This window comes from Bubalus bubalis, chromosome 6 (assembly GCF_019923935.1).
Source record: "Bubalus bubalis isolate 160015118507 breed Murrah chromosome 6, NDDB_SH_1, whole genome shotgun sequence".
In the NCBI taxonomy this organism is placed as follows: Eukaryota; Metazoa; Chordata; class Mammalia; order Artiodactyla; family Bovidae; genus Bubalus; species Bubalus bubalis.
Window position 1 is genome coordinate 29,126,426 of NC_059162.1, and position 25,694 is coordinate 29,152,119.

The window sequence follows — 25,694 nt, forward strand, 5'->3', positions numbered from 1 at the left end:
GAATCAAATCCACATCCCTTGCAGTGGAAGCACAGAGTCTTAATCACTGGCCTGCCAGGGAAGTCCCTAGATTGTTTAGTTTTTTTACTGTTCAGTTGTATGAGTTCTTTATGTAGTTTGGATATGAACCCTTTATCAGATATATGATTTATGGATATTTTCTTCCTTCAGTATGTTTCTTTTTCATTTTGTTGATGATTTCCTTTGTTGTTCAGGAGCTGTTTAGTTTGAATGTAGTCCCACTTGTTTAATTTTGCTTTTGGAATGAGATCCAAAAAATCATTGCCACAATCAGTGTCCAGGAGCTTATTACTGCCTGTGTTTTCTTCTAGGTCTTACATTCAGGTCTTTGAGTGATCCACTTTGAGTTGGTTTCTGTGTATGGTGTAAGATAGTAGTCTAGTTATATTCTTTTGCATGTGGCTGTCCAGTTTTCCCAACACTGTTTATTGAAGAGACTATCCTTTCCTTGTTGTATATTCTTGGTTCCTTTGTCTTATATTAATTGACCATATATGTAGAAGTTTATTTCTGGCATCTTTATTCTTTTCCATTGATCTGTATGTCTGGTTTTATGCCAGTATCATACTGTTTTAATTACTGTGGCTTTGAAATTCTGGCCTATGATGCCTCCAACTTTCTTCTTTCCCAAGATTTCTTTGGCTATTCGTGTTTTCTTGTGGTTCCAAAGAAGTTGTAGGATTGTTTGTTCTGTTTCTGTGAAAACTGCCATTGGAATTTGATAGGGATTGCATTGCATTTGAAGATTGCTTTAGTTATTATGAACATTTTAACAGTATTAATTCTTCCAGTCCACGAGCCCAGAGTATCTTTCCATTTATTTGTGTCTTACAGTTTCTTTTATCAATGTTGTACAGTTTTCAGTGTATATATATCTTTGACCTCCTGGTTAAATTTATTCCTAGGTGTGGTGTATTCTTTTTCATGTGATTTTATTTTTTAAGTACTCTTAAAAATTATATTTATTCATTTTTTAATTTTTGGTTGTGCTTAGGTTTTAGTTGCAGTGAGTGGGGTGCTACTCTCTGTTGCAGTGAATGGGCTTCTCGTTAAGGTGGCTTCTCTTTTTGTGGAGCACAGACTCTTATTTATTTGGCCATGCCACACGGCTTGCAGGGTCTCATTTCTCTGACAGGAAATTGATCTTGGGCCTGACAGTGAAAGCCTGGCATCCTAACCACTAGCCAATCCAAGGAACTCCCCTGGGATTGTTTTCTTAAATTCTTATTCTGATAGAACATCATTAGTGTACAGAAACGCAACAGATTTTCATATATTGATTTTTGTGTCTTGCAACTTTACTGAATTCATTTCTTTTACAGGTTTTGGGTGAAGTCTTTAGGATTTTCTATATATAATGCCATGTCATCTGCAGATAGTGACAGTTTTACTTCTTTTTCTTGCCTAATTACTCTGGCTAGGACTTCTAATACTGTGTTGAATAGTAGTGGCGAGAGTAGTCATCCTTGTCTGTTCCTGATCTCACAGGAGAAGCTTTCACTTCAGCTTTTCACTGTTAGGTATGATGTTAACTGTGAGCTTATCATAAATGGCCTTTATTGTCTTGAGGTACCTTCCTTCCACTTTGTTGATAGGTTCAGCTTGTTTTTATGATGAAAGCTATTTACTTGAGGAGAGTCCTTTCCTGCCTGTAGTATGTTGTGAGCTGCTTTATTCTGATCATTGTTATGTCAGTCCAATTCTACCTTGGTTTATATTTGTAGTTTTTCTTCAAGATTTGATGCCACTCTTTCCTGTTTTATAGCCTTGAAAATCAGTGTGATTTTGAGGGGGAAAGGAGAGTGAGAAGTAAATGTACCAATATGTCTTCAGTTTTCGGGGGGTTTTTTTTTTTTTTTTGGAAGACTTATTTTTTGGCCGTGGTGGGTCCTCGTTGCTGCACATGGGCTTTCTCTAGTTGTGGTGGGAGAGAACTGCTCTCTGTGGTGTGCGTGGGCCTCTATTGCAGTGGCTTCTCTTGTTGTGGAGCATGGGTTCTAGGTGCACAGGCTTCCGTCATTGTGTTGCGTGGGCTTAGTATTTGCAGCTTAGGAGCTCTAGAGCACTGGCTCAGTAGTTGTGGCACATGGTTTTAGGTGCTCCACAATATATGGGATCTTCCTGCACCAGGGTTTGAACTGTCATTCCTTACATTGCAAGGCGACTTCTTAACCACCAGGCCCCAGTTTCCTGTTTTGAATGAGGAGTAGATTTGCCTAAAAAGTAGATTTGCCTCTAGTAAGAGAGTAGATTAAAAGAGGCAGGTGTAGGTAAAAGTAGATCAGTAGATAAGCAAGAAGATGAGCAATTATTTAATTAAGAATAATTTGACCGTTTCTCATATGGAATAGTATAAAATTTTTCTTAAGATAATTTCCATAGTTAAATATTTTTTGCTACTGTTTATTTTTCTACGTGAATATTTTTCCATCTCATCAGCACAGTTCTCCCCTGTGAGTGGGATGTTTAAAGACACGGAGCTGATGTTCAGATTGGGAGCTAGCCCACAGTCACAGCGCCAGGGCCTCTGGCTTTTAACTTACTGCATCCGGTGTGCTAAAAGGGCTTAGTTTTTCTGTTGAGTGCCTCCTTTTTTGTGTGTAATAAGGGACCTTATACCTCAAGATAAAGGCTTTCTGTTGAGTAATAGACTTTTCAGAACTTTAAAATTAGATACGGACGTGGTTAGGTATCTGTTTAAGTTGAATGATTTTGGCACGACCATGGATGTTGAAATAAAAAGTTGGGGGATGCTAGGGACAAAGATGCTGAAAACAGGATCCTACATCAGCCTTGAGAAAAGGCAAAAGAGTAAGGGTGTGTCAGAACTATTTTCATAGTAAAACACAAGGGATATAGTGGGTTATTGGGCTTTGTCTGGAGCTGCCAGGTATTTATTGAATCATTTTAATTATAGCTATATTTGCATAAACTATATTGTGTGGGTCCTCAGGAGGATAAGGAAGCAACAATTAAGCTGAGTTTTGATATAGGATAATCTGTTTTAGTAAACTGAGTATAAATGATTATATTAATGAAATAAGTTATCTGCTTTAATCAAAGCAAATTTATCTTTTTGTTCTTTTTCTTTAGTTGGAAGATGCTGGTTCAAGTAGTTTAGATAATCTACTAAGTAGATACATCTCAGGCAGTCACCTACCCCCACAGCCCACAAGCACCATGAATCCCTCCCCAGGACCCTCTGCCCTATCTCCAGGATCATCAGGTAAAGTCAGTTGAGGTACCGCCTCATTTCTGTAACATCTTAAAAAAGTATCTCTCAGTGTATGTATTAGGATTCTCCAGAGAAACAGAACCAATAGTAGAAGGGTGTATGTGTTGGGGGAGAGAGGCGACAGAGGTTAAGGAATTAATTGGCTTACGTGATTGTCAGGGCTGGCAAGTCTAAAATCTGCTGGGCTTGTCAGGAGAGTGGAAACCCAGGGAAGAGTTGATGCCAGTCTTGAGTTGAGGCAAAATTCCTTCTTGCTCTAGGAAACTCAATCTTTTAAGGTCTTCAACTGATTAGAGACCCACCTTCATTATGTTTTACTCAATATCTACTGATTTAAATGTCAGTAACATCTATCATGTTGATGCAAAAGTAATTGCGGTTTTGGACCTTGACTTTAAATCATTATAGCTAGGCTCACATGCATCTTTATTAATCAAAATAGGAACCATTACAATCAGCACATTTTTGCCAATAAGAAATAAGTTTGTTTATTCCTGTAGCATAAAAATCGTGCTTCAGCATTCAACGAACTCTTGGAAAGCATTTTCTGCATCCTACTGGTTGTGGAAGCATTTTTCCTGCAAAAAGTTGTTGAGATGCCTGAAGAAGTGGTAGTTGGTTGGTGAAAAGTCACTTAAATATGGTGGATAAAGCAAAACTTTGTAGCCCAGTTTGTTCCAACTTTTGAAGCAGTGGTTGTCGGACATGCGGTCAGGTTTATGGAGAAGAATTGGGCTCTTTTTGTTGACCGATGCTGGCTGAGGTATTGCAGTTTTTGGTGAGTATACTTCTCAGATGTAATGGTTTTGCCAGGATTCAGAAAACTGTAGTGGATCAGACAGGCAGCAGACCACCAAACAGAGACCATAACCTTTTTTTTGGCTCAAGTTTGGCTTTGGGAAGTGCTTTTGAGCTTCAGTCACTGAGCTGGTCATCACCAGTTGTTGTATAAAATCCACTTTTCATTGACATCACAATCCAATGGAGAAATGATTGGTGGTGTTGCGTAGAATAAGAGGAAACGACACTTCAAAATGATGATTTTTTTGATTTCTGGTCAGCTCATGAAGCACCTACTTATCAAGCTTATTCACCTTTCCAACTTGCTTCAAATGCTGAATGACTGTAGAATGGTCGATGTTGAGTTCTTTGGCAACTTCTTGTGTAGTTGGAAGAGGATCAGCTTTGATGATGACTCTCAACTGATCGTTATCAACTTCCAATGGCCAGCCGCTATACTCCTCATGTTCAAGGTTCTTGTCTCCTTTGCAAAACTTCTTGAACCACCACTGCACTGTGTGTGTTAGCAATTCCTGGGCCAAATGCGTTGCTGATGTTGCGAGTTGTCCCTTCTGATTTACGACCCATTTTGAACTTAAATAAGAAAATCAAAGATGAGATTGCTTTTTGTCTAACATCATTTCCCTAGTCTAAAATAAATATAAAATAAACAGCAAGTAATAAGTCATTAGCAAAAAAAGTGAGAAATGTGCATTAAAATGATGTATAACATAACCACATTTATTTAGAATGTATTCCAGTATCAAACGGCAAATCTAAACAATGCAAAAACCAAAATTACATTTGCACCAACCTAATAAATACCTTTCCACAAAGAATGGGGTACCATATTCTAGCCAAGTTGAGACATAAACTTAATCATTATAATAATATTTTTCCTTGATTGCTCTAATTATTTTTCTTCAAATGTTGTTGGCAGTCTAAAGTGAATTGAAATAATATGTATCTGTGGTGTACACTCTTCAGAACTCTGATGTTCCCCTCCTTCAACCTCCAGCTGTATTTATGTTTTTTGCTGGATTTGTAGATGTATTTACTCTCCATGTCTTCTATTTTACAACACAGGTTGTCAATTGAAGAATTCTTTGGTTTCAACTCAAGTTTAAAACACTTTGTTAAATAATGAAAAAATTGAAAATTTGTTCAAAAAGCAAGAAATGAGAAAGGGCAAGTGAATTTTCAATTTGAAGTTCAATTTTCAGTGGCCAGTCAAGTCCATGAGATAGAGACCTCTTCCAAAGTCCCAGTTTTATTAACCCTATGACATGAATGAATTATTAAAGCAGCTCGAAATAGATGGACACTGTGGAAGTGGTTATGGAATGTATTTTTCATGTTTCTTACTGAAACATACCACCTCATTATTTCTAGAGTTAGAACAGTTCAGACTTAATGATGCATCTCATGAAAAATCCACATTTAATACATTTTTTGATTAATACGATTTTTGAGGTTTAATGAATGCATTCCAGGACTTTTAAAGAATAATTAATAGGCATCTAAGTAGGGTATTTATCAAATGACTTTGGGTGGGATGGCAAATAGCTTTCTCTTGATATGGTAGTTTCCATTGATTGAATAGTGTTGCTCTGAGAGGATTCTGAGAATGCTTTCTGGGCTCAGCTGAGAAAATCTGATTGACAGTTGCCAATGATTAGACATGAAATCCTTGACTTAGAGACTAAGACTAGGTCTGATTTCCAAGAATTGCTGAATTGCTTTATAATAATACTTGAATTCTGTAGTGGGTAGGTAGAATTCTGAATTTTCTTACCTGCATAGATATTCATTTTGACTTATTAATTTTCAGGTTTATCCAATTCTCACACACCTGTGAGACCCCCTAGTACTTCTAGTACTGGTAGTCGAGGCAGGTGAGTATTACATTAATAGCTTTTTTATTTTTATTAAGAAAAATCAAATATGTACTTTGAAAAATAGACTATTGTAATGAACTCCCATATACTTTTCAGCCATCTTCAACAATGATCAAGTTATGGCCAGTCTTTATTTATTCTATACTCCCACCCATTCCCCAGTCTAAATTTATTTTAAATAAATTTCAGACGTTTTGTCATTTTATTTGAAACTGTTTCTCTATATATCACTTAAAAGGTAAGGATTTAAAAGTTTTATAACCATTGAACCATTATACACCTAAAAAATATTTGGTAGCTAACTCTAATCAGTAGAGCTCTAGTTAATGTTCATATTTCCCAATTTTTCTCATAAATGTTTTAAAAAATTATTTTTATTTAATCAGATTCAGATAGGCCCTATACATTGCCATCAACATGTATGTTGAGGTCAAACTCATTGTATTTATTGAAGAAAAATGTATTGTTTTTCTTACAGAGTTTTCCTCATTTTCCCATCTTTTCATGTAAAAACTACCTTTTGTTTTTTTCTCTGTATTGCTATTTAGGTCAGGAGGTTTGATTAGATTCAGGTTTGATTTGAGGTGAAGGGATGGGGATAATACTTCACCGTGGTAATGTGTACTGTCAGGGTCACAAAACGGAGATTTTTTTATGACAGCAACCAGTGATGGTCAGTGCTTTTTTTTTTTTCTGGCTTGAAAATGATATTTTAGTTACTGTATACCACCTTCTTTGAATACTTCTGTAAAGAAAAATTTTCTGCCAACTATTTGATTATTGGAAAAGCAGAATAAATTGATTCTCTTTATTTGCCTATTTTAGTAATAATGAGTTGATTCCCAGCACCCTCCAACAGTGACCAATGAATATTAACTTTATGAGCTCATATATTTAAACATATTTTATATATTTTAATATTTTAGATGTTATTTTTATTGATGATTAAATTGTTCCATTTGGCCTGTCCGAACTTTTTCTTGGTTATTTTGCTATAATCCCAGTAGTCATTTAAACATTCTTGTTTCCTGTTGTGAAATGATGTCACATGTTCATCTTAGACAAATAGCTGATCTCAGGCCTGAGGCAAGAAATGTATAAGGAATCCTGGTCATATTAGTGGGGAAATAGTGCTTTGAGACAACCTTATGGGTTCTAGGGGCTACTGAATTCACTGCTACTGAATTGTTCATGGTTTCTTCTACTTTTTTGGTGAACAGAGAGCTAAGATAGTATAGTGTGGGAAGAGAGAGAATGTATTGTGCTGAAGGTTAACATAATAAATGTAGACTGATTTTTCTGTTTTTAATTTGAATAATTTAGTGCAAAGTAAGGATTTTATTTAAGATACATTGAATCTTTTATTTATATGTATATGCATTTGGAAGACTGATTCTTTGTTTTTAAATTACACTTTAAATAATCAGTACTTTTAGTAGAAAAGTACAAATTGAGTGAAAAGGGTTTTCATTTTTGTCAGTGATACAGTCTTAAAGTTTATTCGCTTCTCTTGCCAGTGGTTTGCTTTATGATCTAGATAGAGCCGTTAGTCACGTATCTGTCCCTCTTAGCCTTTGGTTGTTGTTCAGTCACTAAGTCGTGTCTGACTCTTTGCAGCCTCATGGACTGTAGCATGCTAGGCTCCTCTGTTCTCCACTATCTCCTGGAGTTTGCTCAAATTCATATCCATTGAGTTGGTGATGCTATTGAACTGTCTCATCCTCTTCTGTCCTCTTCTCCTTTTGCCTTCAGTCTTTCCCAGCATCAGGGTCTTTTCCAGTGAGTCTGCTCTTCACATTAATTCACATTAGGACTCAAAAGCTGAAATAGTGATTCCTTTGAAGGGCATTTCATGGACCACTGTTACTGATGTTTTTAGATCTTTGGAGATAGAGAACAATTTAAACTTCTATTATATTTAGAGAAGCAGTCCCTATACTAGTAGCCTAGGGAAATGATCATTTACTAGATCCCCTAAATGATGTAGTGTAGGTTCCTCAGATGATAAAATGTGTTTAGTGTCTTCTGAAAGATAGATAAACATTTTTTAAAATTTGAAGCTATGCGTTTATAATACACTCCTCTTAACCATATTATGAAGTATCCTTATCTGCTGTGAGCTTAACAAATTGATTTTACTTTAATGAACATTTCGTATAACTTAATGAACTTTTCATATAGTTGTTTCATATAAATGTACACCATGCAGTCAAACATATGTGACCTTTATTTGTTGTTTTTGTTAGCTGTGGGTCATCAGGAAGAACTGCTGAGAAGACCAGTCTTAGTTTTAAGTCTGATCAAGTGAAGGTCAAGCAAGAACCTGGCACTGAAGATGAAATATGTAGCTTTTCAGGAGCTGTGAAACAGGAAAAGACTGAGGATGGCAGACGGAGTGCCTGCATGGTAAGGTTCCAGTGGAACTGTTCAGTGATGTAAGGAGGTCACTTCACTGATTATTTCATCTCTGTGTGTGTAAGTCTGGATACTGATCCTGTGGACCTGTATTCATTTCTAAATTTTTTTGCCTGGTATAAGCCAAAGATCTCTTTCTCTAACTGATCTTTTTCCATCTAAGTGTCAGCTGTAATTGATCAGAAAAGACTTGTATTAAGGACTCCTTTCAAGCTATCTTTTGGTTTGTAATTTGTCATGTAATTTTGCCATGATTCTAAATTGGGTTCTAGTTTTTTCTAAATTTATTAATCATTTCATTAGTCACATTGAGTCTCAAGCCACAAAAATCCTTGGCCATTTTCCTGGACCAGTGAGTTCAGGGTTAAGACTGCTGACATGAAAGAAGTTTAATGCTCAAAGAGTTTTGTAATGAGAAGATTGCCTTTGGCCTATGAATTATAACAATTAATAATTTTTAATCAATTTTTAACCAGTTTAACAATTAACCAATTCCTCAGCTGGAACATTTTATAAAATTTATAATACAGAATGAAGGCAGGCCCAAGTCTCTCTTCATTTAGAAATTTTGATCTTGGTTCTTTTCTTCCTACTTACAATTTATGTCTAATTTTCTACATGGTTGGCACATAGAAATTTCAACTCTGTAGATTTAGAGAGTACTGTTATCTCTTCATTCAGAATTTGGTTTGGAAAGTTCCCCTGAAAAACAGTGCAAAAAGGTGGTGAAAGATTTTACATTGTCACAGTCTTTCTATATTAGTAGGATGATAAGTGGGCAGAAGAATAGTTCAAAATCCTTTTCAAAAGCTATGTGACAAGGAAGGACCTATCATGTAGGAAGCACAGTGAACTGTATTCAGTATCTTGTAATAACCCATTAAAAAACTCTGAAAAAAAGTACATATATAACTGAATCACTTTGCTGTATACCTGAAACCAACAACATTGTAGATTAACTATACTTTAATTAAAAGTAATGGTTAAAAAAAATAAAGCCAATAGAAAGGGGGGAAAATCTGTGCAACAGAGTTCATATAGCCAGCTGTCTATAGGAGAATACCCCTATACTTACTTCCCAATCGACATGCTTAACAGTTTAATTCCTTTATTATCAAGTGAACCAACAGTATAGAGACTGCGCCCTAAAATCATTTATGAACATGCCAAAATAATTTTGGGGTTATTTTCATTTTTCATATTACTGATATGATTTCAAGCAATTTTACAATAAATTCCAAAATAATTAAGCTATGTCAGTATATCATGTTGTAAACACACCCACAGTAGCACACAGAATGCATGCCATAAGGATTAAATGATTCTTCAAGAATTTGTCCTTGCTTTGTTTTAGTTGAGCAGTCCTGAGAGTAGCTTGACACCACCTCTTTCAACCAACCTGCATCTAGAGAGTGAGTTGGATACATTAACAAGCCTGGAAAACCACGTGAAAACGGAACCTGCAGATATGAATGAAAGCTGCAAACAGTCAGGGCTCAACAGCCTTGTTAATGGAAAGTCCCCAGTTCGAAGCCTCATGCACAGGTCGGCAAGGATTGGAGGAGATGGCAGCAGCAAAGATGATGACCCAAATGAAGATTGGTGTGCTGTCTGCCAAAATGGAGGGGATCTCTTGTGCTGTGAAAAATGTCCAAAGGTCTTTCATCTAACTTGTCATGTTCCAACACTTCTTAGCTTTCCAAGGTACAAGTGATAACTGATTTTGTTGTTGTTGTTGTTGTTTTTTATGAGCTAAAAAAATAAAGTTATTCTGGACAGATGGCCTCCTTAACCAATGCCTAGTATTGTGTGAAGTGAAGTGAAAGTTGTTCAGTTGTGTCCAACTCTTTGCCACCCCATGGACTGTAGCCTGCCAGGCTCCTGTGTCAGTGAATTCTCCAGGCAAGAATTCTGGAGCGGGTAGCAATTCCCTTCTCTAGGGGATCTTCCCAACCCAGGGATTGAACCCAGGTCTCCTGTATTGCACACGGATTCTTTACCACCTGAGTCAACAGGGAAGCCCATTACTCCATTACATTCTAGAGAAATTAACAGGTAAGTGAAGAAATGTCCAAGATCTAAGTTATGCATTAGTGATAAAAAATAGACTATTTACTCACCTTCAGTTTATACTTCATATAAGCAAATTAGATGAACCTCTAAATTATGAGGAGCGGTGGACTAGAGTATTGAGAAACTTAGTTGAAGATAATTTCTTAATCTGTTGCTATCATTTTTGATAAGGTCTATAATAATTATGAATAGTATTCAGTTTTAGGCAACTCTATTGGCTCTTACCCAAAACCTACTTTTTTAATGTTTGAAAGCTCTTGGAAGACATTTTAAAGAAAAAAATACTTTGTGAAAACACCTTTAAAGTCAAGTGTTTTTTGAAGAATAGCTTCATCTTCACTACTGGAAGCATTTCATTAGTAGTGCCTGCCTGAGGGTTAGACTCAGACTTTTCTCAGACTTTTTCCTTGATCCTCTAGTTGAGATGTCTTTTAGTCATTAACTTTAGAGTGGAGAGTTACTGAGATCCTTATTCAGACATTAACTTTAGAGTGGAGAGTTACTGAGATCCTTATTCAGAAGAGAATAGCATGGGGGTAAGGATAAATAAAGATTTGGGCAGCATATGAGCACTGTCCCTGGATTGTATGACCCCATGGCAAGTAAATCTGGTTTCAAGCATTAAAATATTAATTGATGAGCATTCAGTACAAACTTAGAGAAGGCGATGGCACCCTACTCCAGCACTCTTGGCTGGAAAATCCCATGGATGGAGGAGCCTGGTAGGCTGCAGTCCATGGGGTCTCTAATAAGAGTCGGATACAACTGAGCGACTTCACTTTCACTTTTCACTTTCATGCATTGGAGAAGGCAATGGCAACCCACTCCAGTGTTCTTGCCTGGAGAATCCCAGGGACGGTGGAGCCTGATGGGCTGCTGTCGTTGGGGTCGCAGAGTCGGACACGACTGAAGCGACTTAGCAGCAGCACCAGCAGCAGCAGTACAAACTGATGATAGCAGCTAACACAGTAGAACACATGTGCTGGGCTTGGTGATGACGCCTGTAGTCTCGTCATAATTCTGTAGTGAACTAACTAACTTGGACAGTTCACTGATTTTCAGGGATTAGTTTCTTTATCTACAGGTGGTAGAATTTGGAGCTCTTTTTCTCCCCTTCCATTTAACATATTTATGTTTATGCTATTTCATCTCCAGTTGATTTCAGAGACCATAAAATAATAGAATCATACTTAATTCTTTGAGCCTTCCTTCTTCTCCATCTCTAACCCGAAAATTTTTTAAGTGTCCTTTGGAAAGCTCAGTTTCTTTTTGCCTCTAGATAAAGATTCACATTTTCTCTCAGATTCCTAAGCAGCAATGGTTTTAGTTGAATAGTGCTACCCTTTTTGAAAAATATTTTTCTGAAGAATTGTAATTTTACCTAAATTTTAGAAGGTATAGTCACTTGCCATAGCTGTAATAAGAGCTTTCTTTTTGTTTACTCTTTCAGAAAAGAAAGGCATTGACATTTTGGTCTTGAAATTAAAGCTTTTTATACTTTTGTTTCCTTTGGATAGTAACATCTGCTGGAACGTTAGAATTTTGCCACTGAAAACTTTCTCTCAAAGGCAGATGCTTTGGGAAGAATTGAAAAGGTGACATAGTGTTAGTATAATCCTTAGAATATGTTTGTATATATATATGTGTGTGTGAGATGAGGGAGGGAAAGGAGAAAATGCATACGAAGTAATCAAATTGGAGTTTATAGCTTGATAGAAATCCTGATGTAAACAAACTATTAACTGAGCAGATTTAAAAGACTAGCTATGAAGATATAATTGTTTTATTTTTGGCATTGTATGCCAAAAGAAGATACCTCAGGACCTCTGTATCCTGTATTCCTTTCTTCTTCATGTGTATGAAGTCACTGTGGTGATAATACTGGGGTCTTGAAAAAATTGGTCTTACGCTGCAAGTGCTGATCATCAGCTTTGTGCTATGACGAGACCCATTTTTAATGGAGGTAGTGGTTTTATATTGCTTTCCAGAAGGTAATCAGTTGAAGAATGGAGACATTTTGGGACGTTTTTAATCACATAACTTCACTTTATGAGATTTGGCAAAAATTGTACCTCTTTGGTTCCACAAAAACTGAAAAGGAAAGAAAACAAGGAAACTGAAGACAACCTCTAGAGAGCTAGCTTTCCTAGAGTGAGTTTTGTTATAATTACAAAGACTGACTGCCTGTTTCCTTCTTTAGTGGGGACTGGATATGCACATTTTGCAGAGATATTGGGAAGCCAGAAGTTGAATACGATTGTGATAATTTGCAACATAGTAAGAAGGGGAAAACTGCACAGGGCTTAAGCCCCGTGGACCAAAGGGTAAGTGGCAAGTTGATTTGTTACTAGGGATTCTGTAGTTGTCTGTCTATACATTTTTTTTTTCCTTCAGTGTAACATACATATAACCTGGTAAATTTTCATATTTTAATCACATTATCTGATGGTATATACGTTCATGACTTCTGAAATCTTTGTCTATAGACCTTACAGAGCCTTTAGCTCTAGGCTCTTAAATTTAGCTTTCTCACACTTAACATTTCCCAGCCTAATCTTGGTTTCTTATCCTCTCCTTCAAAAAACGAAGGCAAGAAAATAATGACATAAAAACTGCTTTCCTGTCTCAGTAATTTCCAACAAATAGTACCATCAGTCATCTCTTGCTCAAGCCAGAAATTAGAAGATCTTTTCACCAAACCTGATTCTACTCTTGACCCTTGCAGTCCATTTTCTATGCAGTACATTGTGTTCTTTTTAAAATATGTAAACAGGTCTGTCGCTTCCATGCTTAAAATCCTCTAAGCACCCATCATATTAAGAATGAAATCCAAAATCCTCATCATTTCACTCAGATTTCTGCTGATCTGTTCTGTACCCTGATCTCCAAAGACAGAGAATATCTTTCACAGACTTCTGTGGCTGTTACGATTTGTTTGACTTTGATCTAATGCATAAATCCATCTTCCACTATCTTTGAGGAGAAAGTATGTGTTTAGAGTGTTACAAAAATATTTCTGATTGTATAACAAAATTCTTGAATTGGATTGAGAAGACACAGTTTTTATTTCATTTTGAACCTGAGCAGAATCCTTTCAAAGAGAAAGGGAATAGCATGTGTCTCGCCTGTCTTGGGGAATTAAAATGAGTAGCAATAAGAAGTAATAGTAGGTAAATAAGTTATATACAGTAGGATAGAAGGTAGTCGCAGTCTCAGAACTAAGTGGGAAACAGGTAGTTTTCTTTTGTATTTACAGCTAGTATAAGCTATATGTAGGAAGATAGCTAGTATGTAGAGAGCTTATCTTCAGTTTATTGTAGTAATACTTTATACTGATAAAGTCCTCATTTTCAAGAATATCTTTTTAGGGGGGAAAACAGTTCATGGGTTTTCTTTTCTTTTCTTGGGCCAGAAATGTGAACGTCTTCTGCTTTACCTCTATTGCCATGAATTAAGTATTGAATTCCAGGAACCAGTTCCTGCTTCGGTGAGTTGTTTACCTTAGTACTTTCTTGGTGAATAAGTTTAGTATAATATTTAAGACTATGGTGTCTGGCTTTAGTCTGCTGATGTTAAAACTCAGGCTTGAATAATCTCTTCATCCAGTCTCTAAAACGGTTTCTTCCCTCATTGGATTATTTTCAGGATTCTGTACAATAACCTGTGTAAAATAATTTTAGCATAGTATTTGATAAAATTTTTGCGTAATAAGAAGTACTTACTGTGTTATTAGGGCTCAATGGATATGAGTTTCACTGTTGAAATTGTAGTTTGTTTTTAAAGACTGTTGCTCTGATCAAAACTTAATTTCCACATCCTCTTTTACTTTTAAAATAGACATAAGGGTTACAGCTACAGGTATAATTGAAAGAGTCTTGAACTAGGAATTAGAACACTTGACTTCTCCAAGTTCTGCCATTAACCAGCCTCATAGCTGGGGAGATGTACATAATTTTCTGCCTCTACTTTTAACTATAGAGGGGGAATTTGAATGAAATTATTTCTAAAATTCAGTTGTATGATTTCCACATCCTCTTTACTTTTAAAATGGACATGAGGGTTACAGCTACAGGTATAATTGAAAGAGTCTTGAACTAGGAATTAGAACACTTGACTTCTCCTAGTTCTGCCATTAACCAGCCTTATAGCTGGGGAGATTGACATAATTTTCTGCCTCTACTTTTAACTACAGAGAGGGAATTTGAACAAAATTATTTCTAAAATTCATTTGTATGATTGATTCTAAGATCTGTACCTTGGGGAGAAAAATCTCTATGCAAGTATTAATTTGAATAAAAGTGTAACGTTGAACCTTTTATAATGGTTTTGCCTTCATAAGCCCTCTTTTATGAACAATCAAGATTAATAGAAGACTGTGGGGAGAATGTGGGGAGAATTTCCAAGCCTTTGCGCTTTGTTTTTCTTAAAGCAGGTTTTTGTAAGCAGGTTTTTGTAAGGAATAAAGACTCTAAAATCCTATAGTAAAAGGAATACCAGGGATACATTATAAATGTGATAAGAATATTCTACACATATTGTATTTGCTTGCTATTGATTGTTGAATTAAGATATTATTGAATACCAGACCTGTTATATAGGGTATTGAATAGTAATTTGTTTACTTAGGGAGGCTTAGAAATGGAAAGAGTAAAAGGTTCTAGGTACAAGGAAGACATTTTGTTCAGATAGTAATCATCTGACACCAGGAAGTCTGTCTGGTCTTCAAGTTCAGGGACTTTACGGTAGAAAATTACTTTCCAACATTTTCTTTTAATGAACTTTTTAAATTGTTTCTCTGTGTTCAGTTATTTTTGCAAAGATACAGATTTCTGCCCAGGAGTTGGGGCCAGAATGCCCAAGCATGACCACTAAGTGGATAATAGGGGCTTTCTTGGTGGCTGAAGATGGTAAAGAATCGGCCTGCAATGCAGGAGACCCAGGTTTAATTCTTGGGTTAGGAAGATCCCCTAGAGAAAGGCATGGCAACTAAATGGTTAATAAAAATTTTTTCTTGTGTCACTACAGTCTCACCTCTGTTGCTATGTTCAGAGTTCTGTGATATAAGGTTTTATCCTCTATAAAGGATACCATATTCTATAGCAATACATTTTGTAATCTTCTTTCCTTATTTTAAAGTCATACAATTCTGATGGGCAAGGTGTGTCCCTAACACTAGTGGTTGGCTATCCTTGCTGATTGATTTTTTTTCCCCCCTTAATTTCCTTATTAAACATGGAACTTTGGGTCCTTCATGGAAGACCAAGGAGACTACCACATATTCTGAATGTGATTTGATTTTCATGTAATTGTGACAGAAGATTTCAAGTACAATTCACTATATTCCACATTTGCACACAGCTGGCTTAATCAACACATTTTTCTCTAACATTAATATACATCGCATTTTCAAATTAAACACTTTGGCATTTTTGGAGAATCCTTATCTATCCTTATTTGTTTCTTTAGATACCAAACTACTATAAAATTATAAAGAAACCAATGGATTTATCCACCGTGAAAAAGAAGCTTCAGAAAAAACATTCCCAACACTACCAAATCCCAGATGATTTTGTGGCTGATGTTCGTTTGATCTTCAAGAACTGTGAAAGGTTTAATGAAGTATGTTAGCTTCTAAACTATAGAGTCTTGGATTATTAGTTTTTGTTTGTTTGCTTATTTTGTTACTGGATTTTGTTTTCCCTGCCAAGAGATTTTTTTCTGTTGATTTGAAAAAATTATTCTACTCCAGGTCTGTCAAAAGTAAAATTTGATTGCATCCACAGTTCCAAAGAAAGTTTACTGTATATAATTTGAAATATATACTTAAATATAATGTAATAAATTAAGAATATTATTGGCTATCCCTTCCTGAATATGTTGAGGTTTGAGATAAGTATAGAAAATAGTCTGTAGTTAAGTACATTTTGTAGGAAATGATTACATACAAGCCTACATTTTGGATACATTTAGGAAAGGGATTTGTACCAGTGTCTTTGATTTCATTCGTGACCATATAAATGTAGAACCTTAAAAGTATAAACTCAAGTGGCTCATCTTGACTAGTAACCCAGAGTGTACAACGTTGAGTTTTCTCAACATCTCAGCAATATGACTTTCATTAACTTTGGTTACGTATTTTTTTTGAGAATAAAGATGAGCTATCCGTGCCTTTAGTAGAAATGTGATGTATATCACCCTCAGGGATGTTTTTGTTATCTTTGGGAAGGTCAAATTTCTTTTTTGTTAAGGAATATTTTAATTATTATAAGAGAAGAAAATGGATGAGAATCCACAAAATCTTCAGATTACTAGAAGTTTCTTTATTGCTGATAAAATTTGAATGCCGTATGAATATTACTAAAAAATTCACATTGACATGTGAAATGTACTCCGAGTTGCCTCTAGGAGCATCTAGGTGGCTTTTTAATTTCATATTAAAAATATCAGTGATAAGTTTTGTTGCCTTTATAGCAGTGTGTCACAGAGAATGTAGTAAAACCTCATTCTCTTGAAGTTAAATTAATACAGTCCCAGATTTCTTGTCTTATTTTCTAATTCAGATATTTTCAAATAAGTATGCTTTCATGAGCCATAGCTAATAACATTTGCCAGGAAGAAGACCTATTTTAATGATAGTTAAACAATTTATGATTAACAAATTACCACACAGATGGAATTCTGATTGATTGTTGAAAGCTTGTCGGTTTAAAAAAAAAAAAAAAACATTTCTTATATTTGTTTCAAATAATTTTTTGCAACTCCTATTCAGGTTGACCTCACTAATTCAGAATTTTGAGAAAATTTCACAGTAGCTTTAATAATAGCTTTGTAAAGAAAGTGGGTCCATGTTCTGTATAATTTTAGGAAGCTCTTGAACTGGTCATAGCAGTTTGTTCCCCCTATTATGGCTGACTTTCGTCGCCAATCCTATGCAGTCTTATAACTTTAGAAAGGATTATAATTTCCCTTTTTTTTTTTTGACTCTGGTATCCTTTTTAGATGATGAAAGTTGTTCAAGTTTATGCAGAAACACAAGAGATTAATTTGAAGGTAAGCTTTTCAGACCATGCAAACTTGGTGAAGGAATATGCATTACCAATAGGTGAATATTCCTATCTTTTGCTTGCAGGCTGATTCAGAAGTAGCTCAGGCAGGGAAAGCAGTTGCATTGTACTTTGAAGATAAACTCACAGAGATCTACTCAGACAGGACCTTCGCACCTTTGCCAGAGTTTGAGCAGGAAGAGGATGATGGTGAGGTAACTGAGGACTCTGATGAAGACTTTATTCAGCCCCGCAGAAAACGCCTAAAGTCAGATGAGAGACCAGTACATATAAAGTAAAATGACATGAACTTAAACCAGTTGTTCAAAAAAGAAAGAAAAACTTCTATTTAAGTGTTGCTGGAATATCCTGCCTACAGTGGGCTCCTTCTTGAAGAAGATGATAGCTTTTACACAGTATTAGATTGAAATAATGGACAGAAAACGCATTCTGGTCAAGAAAGGGGGAAAGGACTCTATTTGCAACTTTAAAAGTGAAAACAAAAGTCAAAGTGAAATGATTTGAAGATTTCTGTTACTTCAGAGAATGGTTCTGATTGCTAGAATGGGCTGATGTTGATGATCATTTGGTATTGATTGGTGCAAATACTGAGTGTTCAAGTACTTAAGGATCATGTCACTGGTTAAGTTGTCTCTTTGGACTAGAGTGCACATTTACTAAAACAACTTTCATGTCTCTCCCTTCACACATATACAATACTGGGTTATTTTCTAGTCAAAAATCAACGTTCTCAGATTCCACTTTGATATCAATCAGTGCAGATGTACATTAGATCATGCCATTATATTTTATCTCGTTTTGATGCTGTTGGGCCTTAGTTTTTATATTGGTTTAAAGAATTCAACAGTAGATTTTCTGTTCATACTTAAAGACTTTGGGAAACATGCCTATTGAACATCGTTTAATCAACTCTAGTGTTCTACTGAAATAAATATGGTAACTTTTCAGTAGCAGATCATTTATAATAATCATTTCCAGAAAACACTTCCACAGAATTGTACTTCCCAATCAAATCATCTGATCACACATTTATTCCCATGAAAGGTAGAATGGTTGTTTGAAAATTAATCTAGTTTTCTGTACATTTAAAATTTGATTGAGGTGACAGCTGGCTCTTACCCCGTCTTCCTTCATATCGGTTTTCTGATAGACCACTATTGGCAAACAGTTATCTGTCAACTACCAAATGTGTAAAATTTTCTGTATTTCACTTTGTCTTATTTGTAAATAGTGAACTAAAACTTCTGGCAGATCAGCAACATTTGCTGAGCCTGTTTTTTAAACTAATATGTATTCTTACTAATGTTCCTATCAAGAATGGATTTGTAATATATGCTGTCTATTTCTAATGTTCACATTCATATTTTGAGGTTCTATCTTATTTTAATAGAGAACAGACTTCTCAGAAAATCTTCAGAAGCAGCTTATTATTAAAATATCAAAATATTGAAATAAACCCGGTGGGGTTAGATTACTCATCCGTCCACCAAGTGGGACATTTGCATGGACTGGGGGCTTTAAGGACTTAGAACAGACCTGTAAGTATATCCTGAAGATGAGCCAATCAATCCCCACTTGAATGGTTACTGGAGTAGACCCACCTTTACGACCCTGATTTTAGCACCCGAGGCAGATAAAATCACCTTGGCTCTGTTTCATTTTTCTTCTCTTCATTTGTGATGCTCAGATCCAAGATGTGTGTTCTAGACTGTGTACAGGCTTCTCTTTTGTTGAGTTAAAAATTTTAGTCCTACTTTTGTATGGACATATTAGAATGTAAAGTGACCAAAATAGAAGACTTGCCATTAGATATTTTTCAGATGTCAGCATATTTGTGGCAAATCATTTGCCTTTTTAAAAATTCAGCTTAAACAGTTCAGACAGTAGACTACTCAGAAAAACTTATTTGACATAATTGTCTAAGAGGTAAATATTTTTTAGTGCGTATTGAATCAAATAAAGTGCTCTAAAGAAGTTATTACACAGATTTCTTTGGGTTGTTTTTCTTTAACATGCGGTGGAGGTAAACATGAATATGATTCAAGCCTTCTGATGGTGCATTAGTTTCATTATTGCTGTTGACTTCATTCTGTGGCTTGCTTTTAGCTTTTTCAGTTGTTACAAGTTCAACTTTAAAACATATACCAAAACTTATCAATTTACTCAAATCTCAAATTCTTTAGAACAGATTTCTTATAAAAAGGAAACATTACTTTAAAATACTTTTATCTATGTGCATTTTCCTCTTTCCTACAACATTCATGATTTCTGTTTATCAGGAGACTTACTACCTAAGGGCACATTTTGGGAAGTGATGAGTAGCAATGTAATTCATTTTGCCAAGCCATTGAGTGCTGATAGTTTGTGCTTGCTCTTCATGTGAATCCTTTTCATGGTCTTAGATAACACATTCTACCAGAAACAAATTATAAGTAAAATATTTGATATTTGGGGCCTTAAAAGCTAATGTGTTCCCTTAAAGACATTTACATGTCAGATGGAGATTTTGGTTTTTATCTTCTTTTAATATTGGTTCTTAAAAAGCCAGTTATTGCCAGCATTTAATAGGTTCCATTTCTGTTAACAGAAGGTAGGTTCATACTGATGAGGAATTAACTGTTAAATTATATAACTTATCAACAAACCACCATTATATAAAGGTATTCACTGTAGATTTCATTAAACCTTTTTTTCTTTCACATTTATCATTCATTGTGTTTCTAAGCTGATTTACTCACTAAACATGCCTGTTAAAGTATAAAAAATTTATATTCAGATATCTTACATTTTCCTGTTCATTAATGTTTTAAAAAGACAAACATTGAATATCAATCCCTGAAGTCAGTTTGTTTTAATACTCCCTTAAAATTGTATTCTTTGTTAAAAGGTAGTATTTTTGATTTGAAGATGTTAAATGTTTTCTTAAACTTTCACCACACTTCATTTTTGATTTCCACTAAGAACAAAGTGTTCCTCGGTCTGTTCCTGTGGCCTAAATTTGTATTTTTTAGCACTTGGCTCAGCTGATATAGTGAATGAGAGAATTGCTTTGCAAGGTGAAGCATGTATGTGTTCCAAAGTATGGTTAAGTTGTAGGTCAAGTTCTACTGAAACATAAAATCATTACTAGAGAAAGGTTGAGGCATTGAATCCACCGTCAAAATTATTCTTTTTGGAATCAACAAGGTACTTTCTGACTTCTATTCTTATATAAGGAAATTTTAAATAAATTTTAAAGTTGGTTAATTCTAATTTTTTTGTTACAACATTGAGATTTTTAGTTACTCCAAAGAAATAACACTTTTAAATAGAAGCAAAAGGTTTATAGTCTGCAAATTGTGGATTTATCAATTACCTCAGCAGGTATCCTGCCATGTAACTATTAGTGATTAGTTTTAATAAGCCAGTAGTCGTAGGTTTATTGGACTATGCTCTTGGGTTGTGGCCTACCATCCATTATTCTCTTAGTATTTAAAATGGAGTAAATGCTGTGGCCCCTTCTCCCTTGGCCTTTTAAAATCCCTTACCCATGCCCACTAGTATACAACATATGAAGTATAAAAAATGTCATTTCTTGAGGTCAGCACTGCTTATTTGCATACTCAACATTGGATCAGTGAGTAGTTTTATAGTAGTCTACCCTCCCCAACAATTCAATCAAGTTCTTAAGTCATGCCATGAATTCTTAACTCATACTGTCTATATTAATAATCTGCTTGAGGTGATCCAAGGTGTTAGGTGAATCACAACTTGATCATCATATACCAGACCTGGATGTTTATTTCTCACAGTTAACTTCTCCTTGATAAAGCAATAACACTGCTTTAAGTCTGTTGCCTAATAGCATGTCATAATCCTCTCATGGATGGTGATTTTATAGGAAGGTTTGTATGCATATCACCCAATCTATCTTTTAAAAATTAAGGAATTTAAATGTATGCTGGACCTAATGACAATATATTGTGGCATTTTATTTTAAAAATTGGGGAAAGTTGCATATTTTTTTAAAAGTAGGCATTTGAGTAAAAAAAATCGAAGGTACTTTTTTAAGAAAATTTATATGCCACAGTTTACATAGACATTTCAGATTTCAACATATACTCTTGATATAATGGTTTCTTTTACTTGGTCAAAATGCACGTATAGTATTTCTTCCATCTTAGTTCCTTGTGTTTGCCTTTGTGGTCTTTTATATATTTTTATTGTATCTGAGAAACAAAATTATCTTCAAAAATAAGTCAATTTGGAAATATTTATTATAATCAAACTACAAAATGTACAAAATTAAGTTTAGCCCTTTTCTAGCAAGTGATCTTTAAAGTTAAAAGTGCTGTTCTTTTAAATTCTCCAGATTTGTATGTGGGAGGGCACTGGAATGATCTTGCAAGTGCCACTGCAATATTCCCTTTCAAGTGTGGCCTAAATTTCAATCTTAAGGACGAAATGCATGTCTGCTCCTAGTCTGAAAAATGTAGGCATTAATTATATTTTAAATCACAGTGAAACATGTATATAAGCCTATAACAAGATTTGTGCAATTTGAAAGCCTTTTGATTTTCTATGTAGACATACCTACACACGAAAGGGTTAAATTCACAGCCTTACTAGTTCCTTGTTTCCCCTCATTATTATTCCCCTCTTCTCTCCCCTCATTATTATTACTAATACTACAGTTACTTTTTTTTGCACATAGTTAACTACCCTTCAATATGATTCTGAAAGAAAAAGTGCTGTTTCTGTGGTATTGTATTCTCTAAATAATCATATTTAATTTTTTTGAAACAAGGTTGCAGTTTCTAATTGTTCTATTCCTGTGTTTTTTGCTGGTGTGTAATAAAAGCAAGGTTTTCTTTTCATGGTTATTTAATACATTAGCTGCCTGTAAATATTTCTTGTTATAATGCTCTGGAATGTGTTGTAGAAGTTGTATTAGATTAGTTTAAAACCTTGTTTGAAAGCCACATTGTTTTGGTTATTTCTATTAAATTAGAAAATTGAAAAAGTTTTCAAATGAATTTCTTTTTTCTTCCTCCTCTTTGAGACTTAATCACTTAGATTTTAAAAATTTATACTCTGTGAGGCACTGGAGATACTTTCATGAACAAGATAAAATACAGTCCATGCCCTCCCAAATGTTTATACTCAATTTGAGAATGATAGGGATTAACACAGAATATAGTTAGTAACACAGAGAAGGATCTAACCCCAAATTTTGTTCATCAGGGAAATGATCTCTCTCACTCATAAAAGACAGGACCAGGTAAAAGAGAAAATGAAGAGAGTAAATATACAGAAGCCTAAAAGTAAAAGAGAACATTTTTGTATTCCAGGACTGAAAGGGTCAGTTTAACTGGAATTGAATGTAAATTGGAGTAGTAAAATACTACGCTGAAGAACGGAGCAGGATCCTTTTCATGCAGAAAGTTATAATAAAAAGGGCTTGGGGCTTTTTCACTGAGGTCAACAAGGAGTCCCTGAAGAATTTTAAGCAGGATGGGGCTTGGTGAGTTGACATAATTAAAATGATCTTTCTGATCTGATTATGAAGAATGAGTTATGGAAGAGATTGGTACTGGAAAGGTAATTTTAGGCTATGCATAATCTAGGTGAGCCCTGAGTTATCTAGCAGTGGAGATGGAAAAGGGCAGTCAAATTTTAGAGAAATTTAAAAAGGGAGCCATCTCAGTAACTATCACAATGGCCCAGTAACTGAGGCCAGTGTGGTTGCCTAAGATATTTTATGTGGTACCTATTAAGGGGAGAAAGGAATAGATTTGAAGATGTGTTGAGGTTAAAGTTCCTCTGGAAAATTAAGGAGAAGGTAGGTGTCCTTCTAGGATAGTTCTGGTGCTTATCCTGGGCTGCAGATAGAATCTGTAAGATACATCAGGAATCCTGTCTGTTGTATTCACTGAATATGCCTAGCACATGGTAGGCATTCACCAACAAATGTCAGAGTTGAGCCACTCGCATAATAGTAACAATGTGTAAGAGTATAGTATTGCCTAGGAGATTTATAGAATGAGAAGGGTAGAATCCTTAATGCCAGGAAACATTTAAGGAGTAGGAAAAAAAAAAAGACTTCAGAAGTACAGTATGGTTAGTCATGGAAGAAAGCCAGGAGAGCTATAATGGAAAAAGGCTGCAAGAAGGGCTGTGAAATAATCAGTGATAAAGTGTTGGAACAAGAGATGAAGTAATGTTAAAGTGGCCATGAACTATAGGAATTTAGAAGCCATAGATGACCTTTTGCTAAGACCTGCTCCAGTTTGGACAGCAGCAAGAATTCAGTGGGTTAGATTAATGACTGAGTGTAGGCTGTTCTTTAAAGAAATATGACTTTGGTTTTTCTTCAGGTTATTCAGAGCTAATGGTCATGAATAATTAAGTAAAGCATCACAATGAGATTTCCAAATTGTTAACCTTTCTATATGCATTGTATAGTGGGAAAAGAATGGATTTTGACCATTGGGCAGTCTTTGGTTGAAGCCTTTTGATTTGAAGTGGTAAACTTAGATTTACTGATCTGTGTATACTTCGATTATTTATGTTGAGAAATGGAGATATTCATATCCAGGTAATGGAATTGACAAGATACTATGTGTCATCCCTGTGGGTACAAAGGAAGTTCTCAACAACCATTTAGCTTCCTTTTTCCTGTTTCTCCTGCCTGTTACTGCCATGAAAAGGGGCAGATTAGAAATGTCAATTTCTCCCTTTTTACTGATGAGATAAAAGACTTCAGTACAGATCCTTAAGAGTTGTAAATCTATCCTCTTGAAGTAGTTAACTTGTCAGCCAGTAAATTTAGTTGATAGTTAGACTTCTGAATCCCCGCAGATACTCATATTTTGCCCTAGATTTTTAGGGAGTAATAAATGCAAAAATTAACAGGTAGGATACATACCTAGTGCCAGCTTTTGTCTCAAGCTTCCTTTTCATATTATTTGAGCCTCAGGTAGTGGTAAATACAGCACTGTTCTTTTGTTTACAAATATGTTCGTGATTTGGAAAGGCAATATACAAGGACATCAGTTTCTGCAATATGGCAGACTGCATGCCCTGAGGAACCCTGATGGTTCAAACATCTGAAATGCTGAATAAGACTCAGTTAAAAACAAAAACCTTGTTTAAGTGTATTGCTGAGTTAAGAAGGAAGATGCTCAAAGCTCCACCCTCTCTGTCACCTGTAGCATTTTTGCCAAAAGTATTTGGCCTGAATCTAATCATGTGAATAGACATAAGTGGAATATGTTTTTTACAGAGATGTTTGATATGAATTCTTAAAGTAACTTGTAAAACAAATGTAGAGGCTATTCTAGATCAGTTACATGTAGTGCATGACCTTAGATTTGATCTTGCATTAAATAATCCCAGCCATTAAAACATTTTAGGCACATCTGTGAAAATCTATATATGAACTCTTAAATGATATGGAATGTTTAATTTCCTTAGGTGTGATAATAGATTTGTGCTTATATATAAAATCCTTTTTCTTAGGACATGGCATGCTCTAATATCTAGGGATGAAGTATTACCATAAATGGTTAGGCAAAATGTATGATAGTGCATATGTGCCAGGAAAACGGGTAAGTCAGGTAAAGGCAGATGAGTGCATATTGTTTGGAACTTCTGGAGACTTGAAAATTTTCAAAATAAAATTAATGAAGGGTGGGACAAAAAGCATGAATCCAGAGAAGAGTTAAGAGGACCATTGCTCCAGGTGTCCTCAGGACTTTGGAATGAGATCAGAGTATAAGGCCAGTCTAAGTGTGAAGTCAGAATGAGGTGTTTTTCTAAAACCTGGAACCTCAAAATATGGTACACTCAATGGAAGAATGAACCAGAATAGCCTACTTCAGAGAGGAAACTAGGTACAGGGAAGAAAAAAAATCTTCCCTAAGAATTTGTACCCACAAGCCAACACTGACTCACATTATTTATCCAGTCATAGAAATTAAAGTGGGTTCAGATTAGAGGTGATTACAGCCATTTAACAGAATTAATACTCTTACAGAAACTACTTGAGACCCAATCTCCAATAATGTTCGTAGGTAATGTGCCAATAGTCTTGGATTCATTCAGAATGGCAAAAATGAGAAGTTTTCTTAAAATTGGGAGAAACAGCGGATTTTGACCCATAATGACTATATTGGATGAATGTTCAAATTAACATGTCTAAAATTGGGATGGCATTGTAGTATATTT

General features: G+C 35.2%; 1 protein-coding gene across 3 annotated transcripts in view; it reads left to right on the plus strand.

Moving 5' to 3' along the window:
- Nucleotides 1-22,491, plus strand: part of TRIM33 (tripartite motif containing 33) — a 141,724-nt gene extending 119,233 nt beyond the window's left edge. For 2 of the 3 annotated variants that reach the window (XM_025288048.3, XM_044944520.2), the window contains exons 12-20: nt 3,115-3,247; nt 5,868-5,931; nt 8,181-8,340; nt 9,704-10,053; nt 12,623-12,746; nt 13,835-13,909; nt 15,889-16,041; nt 17,422-17,472; nt 17,552-22,491. In XM_025288048.3, coding sequence (XP_025143833.1) covers nt 3,115-3,247; nt 5,868-5,931; nt 8,181-8,340; nt 9,704-10,053; nt 12,623-12,746; nt 13,835-13,909; nt 15,889-16,041; nt 17,422-17,472; nt 17,552-17,764 — 1,323 coding nt within the window. In that variant the 3' untranslated portion in view covers nt 17,765-22,491. The remainder of the gene's footprint in view (nt 1-3,114; nt 3,248-5,867; nt 5,932-8,180; nt 8,341-9,703; nt 10,054-12,622; nt 12,747-13,834; nt 13,910-15,888; nt 16,042-17,421; nt 17,473-17,551) is intronic. The other variant, XM_025288049.3, reaches the window with a different exon arrangement.
- The last annotated feature ends 3,203 nt before the right edge of the window (nt 22,492-25,694 follow it).